Source organism: Canis lupus, chromosome 23 (genome assembly GCF_003254725.2).
Source record: "Canis lupus dingo isolate Sandy chromosome 23, ASM325472v2, whole genome shotgun sequence".
Taxonomy (NCBI): domain Eukaryota; kingdom Metazoa; phylum Chordata; class Mammalia; order Carnivora; family Canidae; genus Canis; species Canis lupus.
Genome location: NC_064265.1, coordinates 52,517,552 through 52,530,326, shown reverse-complemented (window position 1 = coordinate 52,530,326; position 12,775 = coordinate 52,517,552). Strand labels below are relative to the sequence as shown.

Sequence of the window (12,775 nt, the reverse complement as noted above, 5' to 3'; positions counted from 1 at the left end):
TGGCTGGCCAAAGTCGCAGTTGTCTTTGAAGCTTCACCACCCCCACCCCGCCACCCCAACTAATTACTCCAGAAACAGCCTGGGTGCAGGAGGGCACAAGGTCTTCGAAATAAACCCACTCATTTTACGGACCTGGAAATGTCCCAGATAAGGGAAGTGACTCATCCAAAGTGACACAGCCAGTTCAGTGGTGCAGCTGGCACAGGAGCCTGAAAGTTCCCATTGGGGCCTAGGGTGTCACCCTTCTCTCCACATTGTATGGAAACAAATGCCTCCTCTAAGAGTCTAGACCCAAATTCCAAGAAAAAAATAAAAAAGACAATTTTCAAATTATCAGAAGAGCAAATATTTACTTCTTTTCCTTAAATTTATTACTTCCTCCCCCAAGAAATTTATGTAGTTTTGATGAATAGAATTAACTTTAATTAATTTAAAGTTGGTGTAGAGATTCCGCTGTGTGTGTGTGCGCGCGTGCATGCACGGGTGTGTGGCTTCTTAAAGAACATAAATGTATTTTTATAAAAAGGAGACCCTGATGTCTCCATTATTTATGCCAGGACAGTTCAGGACTTCTAGGGCTCCTGAGGACAGGTTTACCAAATGCAGCACTCAGGCTTGTGTTCGATGTCTTAATAGAGCAATTGCTATTTTGTTTGTGTTCAAACAAGAGAGAAATCATGGAAAAATGGTACAATAAAGCAGGGTGTGTGTACATGTGCGTGTATTTCTCGGGGGGTGGGTGTTGGACACCTTTCACATAATGAGGCAAGTAGGGGCCAAATTTAAAAAAAATATCTTTGAAAACTCTCCCTCTGCGTCCAAAGCTGGGTCGGTCGAAGGTATTTGGGTAGAAAAGTGCTGTCTGCTGGCTAGATCATTCCCGCGATACGGCCGCTCTCCACGCTGGCCTGTGGGAAAGGCTGGAGCAAGGCGGGGGAGAGGTAAAGCTTTTGAAACAAGACAGAAAATCGTTGGCTTTATCTTTGTTAGGAAGGCTTCAAAGATTGATTTCTCCCGCCTCATCCTTCTCCTCCCAGAAGCCGTTCTAAAAGAAGGGGGATGAGAGGAGGCTGGCGGGAGGGGCCGGGCAGGGAGGAGGACTGGCCGGCGGTGGGGGAGGAGGGCGCGCCCGCCAGACCCACAGCGCGGCTGATGTGTCTGGTCTCGCAGGGCTCGTGGTTTTCATTTCCCCAACACCTGGATGCAGTCAAACACCTGGCCAAATCTGACAAAATCTGACAAGCCTTTGTGATGGGATTTGGAAGAAATTCCCTGCAGATCCTGGCACAGTTTAAAGCTGTCCGCTTTGAGTTAGGACTTGTTAAGGAGGGTTATGTGAGCTGAAACCCGAGACAACCCTTTTGCTTCTATCTGGAGCCCACATCTTGCCTGGAAATGGGGCATGACCAAGCGAAGGGGTCGCTTGCTGTTTGTATTAAAGGGAAGATGGCCTGTGTGCCTGCCAGCGCGGCCCCCACATGCTTTCTCTATTAGAGCCAAGCGCAGAAACTTATCAAAAACATATGTCTGGTGTTAATCATCTGGACTTGGGCTCCACTTGGGAGTCTAACTAGCTGTCCCCTGGCAGAAGGAATCTGTTGACCTTCTCAGCTTGCTTGAAGAGGGTGCAGAGAGGCATTTTCAAACTTTTGGATGCCGGTACAAGGGACTGCGCAGCTAGCTGCACCTATGTACTAAGTAAACGGGCTCCAACGTTTGAGGGCCAGAGGCTGCATCCGTTTCCTTTGGATGTCGGGGTGCGACCCCAGGGAAGCGGCGCCACGGGGGTCTCACTTACTGTGTGGTGGGCACGCATTACTCGATTGATTGACTTCAGTCTGGTTCAACCTTCTTCAGAAGGAGCTGTAAGGAAAACCAGGACTGAATGATATACCCAACTGCAACTAAAAAAAAAAAATAAATAATAATAATTGAAATCCTATTTAAGAGATTGACCTCAAATTGATCAGAGTAGCCATATTAGACGGGTTCTTGCAAATTAAGTGGAATTTACTTCATGGAGGCCGGTAAAAGGTCTGCTGGATTTTTTAAAATGTTCTTTTAATAACAAAAGAGCCAATGACTGAATTCTCAGATTACATGTAATCCACAAATTCTGCCAAGAGCTTTTTTTTCTTTTTTACATATATACCGAAATAATCAGTTCTAAGACATAGGAGCCTTCACTCTTTTTTCTTTTATTATATTTTCTCAAATAAACTTCCCAAAGGGAAGATATTTTAAGAGCATTTTCAAACATCTTTGGCATCACATAAAAAAAGAAATCTCGTGTAAAAAACGAAATGTCATCTGAGTTTTTTTTATAATACAAAGGCGCAATCCAATATGAACATATAAAATATATACAAATATAGTGCATGGTCAGTCACTTAATACAGCTCTCTACAAAAAAAAGTAACTTTTTAGGAATTAAAAAAAAGAAACAAAGTAACCACTTGATCATTACAGTCCTCTGGTCTCCCAGTGTCCAAGTTCCTGTTGAGTGTCCCCGGGGCGGGGCGGGGCGGGGCAGGGCAGGGCAGGGGAGGGTGCCCGGGCCTTCAGTTCCTCCAGGGCCGCCACATGGAGTCCGCCGTGAGCGAGGGGCCGCTGGAGGGCGAGCCGGCGCCGGGGCCCACGGAGGCGCCGCCGCCGCTGGTGTAGACGGGGATGACCGGGCCGCTGTGGGCGAAGGCCCCGCTGGGGATGAGGAAGGCGAACTGGCCGTCGGGCGCCGGCAGCACCTGGAAGCCGCCGAACACCTTGGCGGCCTCCCCGGCCGGGCTGCCCAGCTTGCAGGGCGCACCGCCGGGAGGGGGCGCCGCGCCCCCGGGGATGGGCACGAGCGGCGGGGGCGGCGCGAACGGCGCGTGCTGCGGGCCTCCGGGGCCGGGCGGGGGCGGCGGCGGCGCCTGCAGGGCGGGGTGCGGCTGCCCCGGGTAGGTCATGGCGTTGATCTGGGTCATGCAGTTGGCCAGGTGGCCGAGCAGCCGCGTGCGCACCTCGGTGTTGACGCCCTCGCACGTGGACAGGAAGCGGGTCACCTCGTTCATACACTCGCTGAAGCCGGCGCGGTACTTGCCCAGCACGCTCGGGTCTGTGCTCAGCGCGGCTGCGGGCAGAGGGGGCGCGCGGGTCACCCGAGGCCCCGGCCCGCCCCGCCCGGACCACCCGGTGGGGAGGGGAGGGGGAGGGGGAGGGGGAGGGGGCCCTGCACCTCTGCTCCCGCCCCCGCGCTAGTGACCTTGGGCAGCGCCCTTCCCCCTCCGCGCCGCCCGGGCCTGGCTCCTGCAGGGCGGGGGGGGGAGGGGGCGGCCAGGGGACCCCAGGCTGCGCGCCCCGCGCCCCCCTGCCCGCCGGCCCGCGCCCCCCCTCTCCGGAACACTAACAACTTGGAGCCGCGGCTATAAATAAGCCCAGACCGTGGGAACGCGGGGCTGAGCCAAGGCAGTAAAACGCAGCTGAATGCCTCTCTCCACCGCGGGCGGAAGTCTGGGAGGGGTCGCCGCGGGGCGCACGGGGCGCCCCCAGGGGACGCGCAGCCGCCTCACCCGTCATCTGCGCCCGCTGCAGGTTCCGGAGGTGCTTCACTGTCATTTCCAGAATGTCCGCCTTCTCCAGCTTGGAATGCCGCGAGCTCTGCACACAGCAGGAGGCAAGGCACGGACGTGAGGGCCCCGCCGGCGGCCCCGAGACCCGGGGTCACCCCCTCCGGAAGCGCCGAGACCTGGGGTCGCCCCGCCGGAGGCCCCGAGGCCTGGGGTCACCCCCAACGGCGGCCCCAACACCTGGGGTCACCCCCAACAGCGGCCCCGAGACCTGGGGTCACCCCGCCGGCGGCCCCGACACATGTGGACTCCCCGCCGGCAGCCCCGAGACCTGGGGTCACCCCCAACGGCAGCCCCGAGACCTGGGGTTCCCCCCGCTTGCCGCGGCCCCGACACCTGGGATTCCCCTCCCCGCCCCCCGACATCCCCAGACCCTGGAGGGGCCCGGCCGCCGGCCCCGAGACCGCAGTGCGGGCGGGGACGATCCCGCCAGCGAGGGGGGTTCGCGCTCAGTAGCCCAGAAATGGGATTTCATTTTAATTGAAAGAGAAAAAAGAAAAAAAAAAAAAAAGGCAGCATTACCCACTTACATCTTTCTTAAGAGCATCCAAAATCAGTGTTTTCAGCTGGCTCAGACTTTCATTTATCCTTGCTCTTCGTCTTTTCTCCATGATAGGCTTGGATGACTGCAAAGAAATTATATATATATATATTTTTTTTACAAAGCGCCCCGAGTTCCCCCTGGGATCTGCCGCTTCACCCCGGGGTTAGGAGAAGGGAGCCCCCCCGCCCCCCACGCCCGACCTGGGTCTCGGGGCTGCAGGGAGAGCGGCGCTGCCCTTACCTTTCTGTGCTCGGATGCTGTCTTTGGTTTATCCGGTGTCGTGTTGACACTGGCCGGGGTAGCAGCCACCGGGGACGAGGAATTTTTCTCCATTATATCAGCTGGCATTTTCTGTTGCTTTTTTTTTTTTTTTCCCCAAGTCCCTAGAGAATTTTATTTTTGGAGTCCTTCACACACACACACACACAGAAAAAATTGCTTTGTTTATGTCCCTTTCACTGGAGGCCTCCGCAGGACGACTGAGCAAGTGCTGGGGGTTTATGGTACAGTCTTAGGGCCACTCGGCGGCCGGCAGCGCTATTCCAGGACCAAGGAGAGAGGTAGACGGGGGATCCCACTGTTATCTGCACCGGCTCCGGATCCTGTGTGATCCCCAGGCCCTGGCGGCCTCTATATATATCTGGGACTGCACGCGAACGGCTCGTGTGAAACTTCCCAAACTTTCTTTCCCACAGTAACTTTCAGCCAATGGGAGGAGGAGACACGCGGCACCGCTCGTGGGCCGCGCCCCCCCATTGGCCGCCGGGCACAAGGCCTGGCGGCCAATGGCGCGCGCCTGAGCCCGGGGCACCGGAGGCTACAACGTCAATCAAAAGGATTTTAACCCTTTGCTATTCTCCCCGCTGGGCTTTGCTTTAGAGGGGATTTTTCCGCAGGTTTCGCCCCAGTCTAATTTATTTCTTTTAGGGCCAGAGTCTCTGCTCTTTATTCCCTTCCACGTGTAGCATAGAGCTGCTCTGGCACTAATAAGAACTTCATTTGCTATATATATATATATATATATAATTTTTTAAAGGGTTTAGAAGGGCAGGGAGGAAAGAGGAGACCGTGTGCAAGGGTGTGAGTTACCGAAACATTCAACTGAGTCACCCCTGAGACACTACACATCGGGGCGAGGAGGGAGATGTAAAATCGATCATGCAGAAAAGAGGCAAAAATATCTATATTTGTTTTGCATACGTTAAAAGGAAAAGGTGCCTCCCACCTTACGTGAGCGAGTTTCCAGAGCAAGATGTTTTTATTTTTTTGCAACTTCCCCCCCCTCCCCCCTCCCCCCCCCCCGCCGCCCCTCGCGCGCCCCTCATTCCTCTTCTGCACTTGGGGCCTTGGATCCCGCGCTTCCCCAGGAAACAATCAGAATAATTTCCAACCGGGCAGAAAGGAAATGGAATTTCAAATGAAAGATGAACAAGAGGGGCTTTGATGGCGGGGCCCCAGGCCCGCGCGCGCGCCCTCGCCCTGCGTCCCCTCCCGCCCACGGGCTCCCGGGCGGCGGCCTCCCCTCCCCGCCCCTCCCCTCCCCGCCCCTCCCCCGGCGGCCCCCGGCGCGCGCGGGCCCTTTAAGAGCCGCCGCCGCCGCGCCGCGGTTGACATCAGCCGGCCGGGAGGGCGCGCCCGGGGCCGGAGCACGTGCCAGGATGTTTTATTGCGGCGGCGGCTGCGGCCGGGCCGGAGGATGTGTGTGTGCGTGCGTGTGTGAGTGCGTGTGCGAGCGCGAGCGCGAGGGCGAGTGCGCGCCGGGGGGCCGGGAGGGCAGGAGCAGCTGCTGCGCCCGAGCCTGGGAAAACCCCGCCCCTGCGCCCGGCGGGCTCGTCGGCGCGCGCGGCGGCGGGGGTGCGTGTGTCCGGGCGGGGCGGGAGGGAGGGAGGGGAGGGGAGGGGCGGGGCGGGCCAAGGTCGGCCTTCCGGGCGGGGGCGGCGGGCTCACCCCACTCACCCCCCCGCACCCCGACCCGGGCTGGGGCTTCCAGGCGGAGGGGGGCGGGCGCTCCTGGTGGCTCCCCTCCCCCTCCCCTCCCGGCCCGCCTCCCCCCTCCCCGCCCCCCCCCGCGGGGCCCCGGCGCCCGCCGCGGTCACGAGATGCCTGACCGCACTTAGGAAGCGGCCGGGCGGCCTCCTGCCTCCGCTCGGCGGCTGCGGTCACCGCGGCTTCGCGCCCCCGCCCCCGCCCCCCCGCCCGGCGGCTCCCCCTCGCTGCGCCCCGGAGGCCCGGGAGGCGGCCGGCGGGCGGCCGGGAGGAGGCGGGCGGCGCGGGCGGCTGCGTGCTGCCGGCTGGCCGGGCCGCGCGCCGGGAGGAGCCGCCGCCGCCGCCGCCGGGTGCCACGTGGCGGGCGCCGGGCCGGGAGCGCCGGGGCTCTGCGGCCGCCTCCCCGGGGACCTGCCTGCCGCGCGGCCCGGCGGCGCGCTCTGCCCCCGACGCCCCCGCGCCCCGGACGCCCCCGCGCCCCCCACCCCCGCCACCCTGCCGGCGCCCGGGTCCCCTGCGCCCCCCGCGCCCCCATCCCCTTCACCCCGCGAGCCCCCCACCCCCGGGCCCCCTCCTCCCCGCGAGCCCTCCACCCCCGGGCCCCCTCCGCCCCGTGCGCCCCCCCACCCCCGGGCCCCCTCCGCCCCGTGCGCCCCCCCACCCCCCGGGCCCCCTCCGCCCCGTGCGCCCCCCCACCCCCCGGGCCCCCTCCGCCCCGTGCGCCCCCCACCCCCGGGCCCCCTCCGCCCCGTGCGCCCCCCCACCCCCGGGCCCCCTCCGCCCCGTGCGCCCCCCCACCCCCGGGCCCCCTCCGCCCCGTGCGCCCCCCCACCCCCCGGGCCCCCTCCGCCCCGTGCGCCCCCCACCCCCGGGCCCCCTCCGCCCCGCGAGCCCTCCACCCCCGGGCCCCCTCCACCCCGCGAGCCCCTCCACCCCCAAGCCCCCTCCGCCCCGTGCGCCCCCCACCCCCGGGCCCCCTCCACCCCGTGCGCTCCCCCACCCCCGGGCCCCCTCCTCCCCGCGAGCCCCCCACCCCCTACCCCCCACCCCCTACCCCCCACCCCCTCCACCCTGCGCGCCCCCCGCCCCCGTGCCCGCCTCCTCCACCCTGCCCGCGCCCCCGGCCCCCACCCTTGCGTCCCCGCCCCCCCGCCCCCGCCGGCTCGGCGCGCTGCTCGGACGCTGGGGGGCCCGGGAGCCGGCGTCGCGTTTGCTGGCGCTCCCCCCCCCCCCCCAGCCCCGCCGCAGGCCTGGAGGCCGCCGGAGGCCTGGCACACGGTTCCCAGACACTTCATTCCTTCCTTCCTCCGAGCTCCCCGCTGAGATAATGTTGTAAACGCTCCCACCGCTCCCGCCCGGCCGAGCAGCCTCAGCCTCAGCGGCCCGACTCGGGACCTCCGCGAGGCCCCCTCCCCCGCGCGCAGCGCCCGCTCCGTGCCAGGCGCCGAGTTGGGCCCCGGGTTACCGGCAGGCGGGTGCCCTGGCCGGCGGCGAGGAGGAGCTTGACTTTCCGATGACCGGGCCTGCCCCTGTACTCCTCCCGGGGCCCGGGTGGTGGCCTGCGGGGTCAGGGGAGCCTAAGGAGGCCCTAAACACTCGCATGGGCGCTCTTGCCCGGGGACCCCCAGGAGGCCTGCAGCGCCCAGACCCCACGCTCTCCAGCGCGGCCGGCGACTCTTTCACACGACAGGCCTCTCGCAGGTTCAGGAGAGACCTGTGTGCTCCAGACAGAAGTAAGGTGCTCCGGAGGTCTAGGATGAGTCCAGTGCTAATAAGTGGGTGCATCCTGGAATGTTTCCAGGAGGGGATCTTGAAACATAGGTAGGATTGGGCCCCTGGAAATGTGGGTCATGGGGCTAGGGGGTGGGATGGGAGGACCCCGTGGCATTAAAGCCCTACAGTCTGGAACTTGAGGTCGTGATTCAGAGATCGCGGTCTGGAGTCCAGGGTGTAGGGCCGGCAGGAGGAGGCGTGAGGCCAAGTCGCAAGACCCCTAAACATCCTGCTAAAGGATTTTAGCCTTATCTCTAGACAATGGAGAGCAACGAAAAGCTCTTGAATAGAGCAGGGGCATCAGGGTTCTCCTGCAGAAGGGTGGCTCCGGCAAAAGTGTGGAGCGCGGATCGCAGGATTTAGAGGCAGAGAGCCCAGCTAGGAGGTTCAGGCCGGTCAAGAAGGTTCCCGAGTGCCAGGTGTACACGGACACTCACCCGGAAGCACCTGCCCAGAACCAGCTCACCCGGGCGTTGACTGCACCTTGTCCAGTGACCCACGCGCAGCAGAAACCTGCCTACCCTTTCCTGCCACGTTCCCCCCCAAGACCTGGAGTCTAAAGTCATTTGACTCTGACTGGATTTACCTTCCAAGCGTCATTTCCACCTTCCAGGACAGCCCTTGAGTTTGCAGCCAAACCTTTACCTCATTGCAGGCTTGGTTTACTCACTTTTGCCCCTCGGGCTACTCTCTGGGATTTTTCTGTGTTTTCTTAACACACTGCAGAGTGGGCTGTGCCCTATCATGTTCTGAAGAAATGATGAACAATGTCTCCTTTGTTGACCTGCACCCTGGGCCACTGGGACAGGACTTTTCTTTCTTATTTTAAGCAGATGGAAAGGTGGCGATGACAGAAAATTGTCTGTTGCTTTTGAAAAAAAAAAAAAAAAGTAGAGTTTCCCTGGGTATTCGAAATCCTCTTGGTGAAAGGTGATGAGCTCCGAGGTTACCCTCCTTTCTGCCATGCAAACTTTGCGAGCTTCTTAAAATGCTCTGCTCAGCATCTGACTTTTTAAAAACTGCATAAATACTCTGACCCAGATTCTTCCGAGGAACTAAAACCTTCCCAGGGAAGCATGTTAACCCTTCCTGGGTTATGAGAGCTACTGGCTTCCTCCCCCAAGTTCTGCTATGACGTTGACTGCGGTCTACTGTACTGTCGGGCCGGCTAACTACCTGGGTGTGCCACCCTTGGCCGGCCGGCCCGAGTCTTTGTTGTCTCTGCCTCCGGCGTCTCCTCCGCATTTGGCTGAAGGTGCGCGGAGAATGTTGGATGCGGATGCAGTCAGGTGAGGGTCTCTGCTGTGCCTGAAGCAGCCCTCGCGGGTCAGAGTAATCAGCAACTCTTTTATTGCCACTTTAGGAGTGCTTAGACTGGTAGAGTGAGCAAATAACTTAAACACACACACACACACACACACATTTTTTAAGAGACAGAGGGGTCAGTCAAGTAACCAGAAATTTGCCATGAATTTGTCTCTGGACCGAACAGACAGACAAACAAACAAAAAAAAACCCACCCCATGAAATCTCTCTGGCCCTCCACCCTAACCATTCAAGAAAGACATTTCTCTGCAAATGTACTTCTATGGTGTTCTTTCCGGGGCAGGGAAAATAGGGCCAAGCTGACACTTTTTCCAACTCCTTATCGAATGAGGATCTAAGCTCCTCCGCTCAAGAAAAGAACCTTTTGGAATCGGAAGCCTCCCCTTGGATGGAACGGCCTCTATTTTTCAGGCCTCCCCCACCCTGAAAGCAGAGGAAGAGGGAGCCCTGTTCATCCTTAGAGGTCACTTCTTTGATCCCGCTGTGAGAGCCGAGCACGCGGGGACCCCTTCCCACTGCATCCTGCTGCCTAAATACGGCCGGGGGCTGCTCCGTTTATCCCTGCCCGACCCCGTCGGGCCCACGAAAGGTGATTTTTCTCTGTCTTCTTCCATCACCTGCTTGCTTGAAACCATAAAACAAATAACTGCACCTCTAGTGAGACTCCCCTTTGTCCCTAGCCGTCAGAATGGTTTGTGGGTTTGGTTTAAAGCTACAGAAAAGACAGAGCAGCGAGAGAAGAAAAAAGGTATTTTGCCTGAGGACTTGAAGCTCCCCCCCCCCCCCTTTTCCTCCGCTTGACTGACTTTCTCACACTGGCTTCCCTGCAGCCTGCCAGAGCCGCGGTGGCCGCCCTGCCAAGAGCCGTCCTGGGAGAGCTATTGAAAGGGCTTGAGAGAGTCCGCCCGGGGCGGGGTTCTCCTCCCTGCTACCTGCCCCGCACCTGCCGGGAGCGGCCCCACACGTCACCTGACCGCCGCCTTCCCAGACACCGTGAGAAAGTGCGGCCTGGAGAGGAGGGCGGCCTGCTGTCTCTCCAGGGCTGCGGCCTGCGGTCTGAGCGCCCAGAAACAGCACGTTGCCCGCGGGGTGCAGGTTGCACGCGTGTTTGCGGCGTGTGGGGGGCGGGCAGAGGTCACCTGCACGGGGACCGCTCACCCCCCCACCTTGCCTGGCCTCCGCCTGCCCGGTACGTTTTTACGATCCTCTGCTGGCAGCGTCCTTGCGGTCCTGCTAGATAAGGGGCTGCGAGGCCGGCAGAGCAGAATTCACAAGCAGGACTTTTTACCTTCGGGTTCACAGATGAATGCCCCACCCTCCTTCCTGTGAACCTAAAATATGCCTGCAATGGAATTCAGACCTAAGTCTACATGCCTGTTTGGCATGTAGACTTTTTAAACAAACAAATGAATAAATGAATGCATCATTTTTTCTTTTTCCCAGAGAGGAGGGTCCGTAGCTCTCAGCAGGATTTCAAAGCTTCCTGTCACCCCGTAGGTGGAGGAAAGCGAGCGAGGCAGTGTCCCCTTGCAGGTGTGTATTCCAAGCCCCAGAGAGGGCGAGGGACTGGCTGGAGGGCTGGACGGGGGCCGGCAGCCAGCTCTGAGCAGCTCCGAGCTCTGTCCTCCACCCCTCGGCCGCGGTCCCGGGAGACTTAGGGGGGTGGGTTATAGAGTCGCGACGACCACCAAGGCCTGGATTTAAAATAGACACGTTCATAAAAGTACTTTGAGCGTCCAGGACGTTTTTTTGTGTTAAATTCTGAGGCACTTGAGCCGCTCCGCACCCGATTTTTGGATGGAGGGAAGGATAGGCGAGAAAGCCAAGTGTTTATCAGAAGAGGATTCAGGAATGCTTGGAACAAGAGTGCCGGTTGCCATGAACAGGCATTAGAAACAACTGCAACCCTGCATTCCATCTTTGATAAAAATAAGTTGCTACTTCTGAACAAAACGGCCCGGGTGGTTGCCAGCCAAGCGGGGACCTCGAGCTGCGAGTGGGGTGGAGGTGGAAAACAGAAGCCGTCTCCGTTGGCTGATAGCAGCCCGCGGTGCTTTCTGCTCCCCGCTCCCCACCCCCCCTTGGAAAACTTGCCCCAGCCAGTGAGACCAGGGGAATGTGCACTTTTCCGATGGGCCCTGAAAAAGGATGATTGCCAAGAAAGCCTGTTCCAGCGGGGTGGGGGCAGGGCGCTCTGGAACGGCTTCGCTCCCACGTCTGGCCCAGCCACAGTGGCAGCGGCAGAGCGGGGAAGCCTCCCAACTTGCTTTTAGCCGACTTCACCCTCCGAGCACGCGGCAGTGGGGCAGACCTGCAAGCCCAGGGGTGACGAGGGCGTCCCCAGGGCTCACAGGGTCGCTAACTCGCACCCTTGTGTGCAAAAGGCTCAGAGCCGCACAGGGCTTGGTGCCTGTCTGCGCAGGGTGGTGGGGGGAGGGGCGTCCCCAGAAGGCTCTAGAGCGTGCAGTGGAGCCCAGCCCCTTTCCACCCAGGACACGCATTTGTTTGGCTTGCTGATGGCTGCTCAAATTGTGATATCAGGTCAATCAGTCAAACAACGAACCAAACAAAAACGCAACAATAACCCAAAACCCTTCAGCTAGCCAGGAAAACCGTTGGGGTAAAACTCAGGGCCCGAAAGAGATATGGGATGAGTGTCGCAACATTTTTAAATTAAAATCTCGGTCGTTGTCATCCTCACATCATCAGTCCGCTTCCAGGAAAAGGGTCAGGGACATGCCTCGCCGTATGTCTCTAAGAACATCCTGAAACCTCATCCGCGGCAAGTGGCTCGCGTTACCACCAAAGTCGGGTTTTGCAGTTGAGAACCTGAACTACCTGCTGGTGTGACACACGATGCCCAGAGCCGGGCATGGGTCAATTCCAGGCTTGCCAAAGCGGTGATTTTTCTCCTGGATTGGCCCATCGCCCTATAACCTCCGGAAAAGAGAGGATCTTGACTTCTGAGTTCCAGGAGAGAGGAGGCACTTGCAGGGGCCGCGCGGAACAGGTCAGCCTGCCCCTCGGTCCTCAGAGCTCGCCAGGCCGCGCGCGCCCTTCCTTCCTTCTGGTCGCCACCCTCCGTCCTTCACTGGCGCTCTGAAAGGAAGGTGGGGGGCGGGGGAGAGTGGGTGCAGCCCCCGAATCCGCGCTTCATCAACACTCGGCGTTTACTGGGACCAGGTACAAAGGTACGGAGCTGCGGGTGAGCAATATGATGGATCCTCCAAGTGGCTGGTGGATAGCATCTGCATGGGAAATGCGTCATTTTCCTTTTAGGGTTCAGGCCTAGGGAGCAAGAGGAGAGGGTTCAGGGTTCAGGCAGCTGCCACAGCACAGCCTACAGCCGGGGTTTGCAGCACGTGTGGGGCCCTTGCGGCCGGTCCGTGGGGCTGGTGCTAACTTTCCGGGTCTGGGAGCCCTTGCAGCCGACACGGCTCTTGCTAGTCCGTTACAGCGTTTTGTCCTCATCTATAGTTTTATGATCTAGAAGGATTTTGGAGGGAAGCCCAGGGAGGGAGAGGAAAGTCAAGTGGTC

At 59.9% G+C, this 12,775-nt stretch overlaps 1 protein-coding gene across 1 annotated transcript; it reads right to left on the bottom strand.

Annotated features, from left to right (window-relative positions):
• Positions 1 to 2,174: 2,174 nt before the first annotated feature.
• On the bottom strand, positions 2,175 to 4,821 carry HES1 (hes family bHLH transcription factor 1). The gene is made up of 4 exons (XM_025478075.3): positions 4,393 to 4,821; positions 4,139 to 4,234; positions 3,552 to 3,639; positions 2,175 to 3,112 (listed from the first exon to the last, which is right to left on the bottom strand). Exons 1-4 carry the CDS (start codon positions 4,498 to 4,500, stop codon positions 2,562 to 2,564), a joined length of 843 nt encoding a protein of 280 aa, XP_025333860.1. The 5' UTR covers positions 4,501 to 4,821; the 3' UTR covers positions 2,175 to 2,561.
• Between the last annotated feature and the right edge of the window lie 7,954 nt (positions 4,822 to 12,775).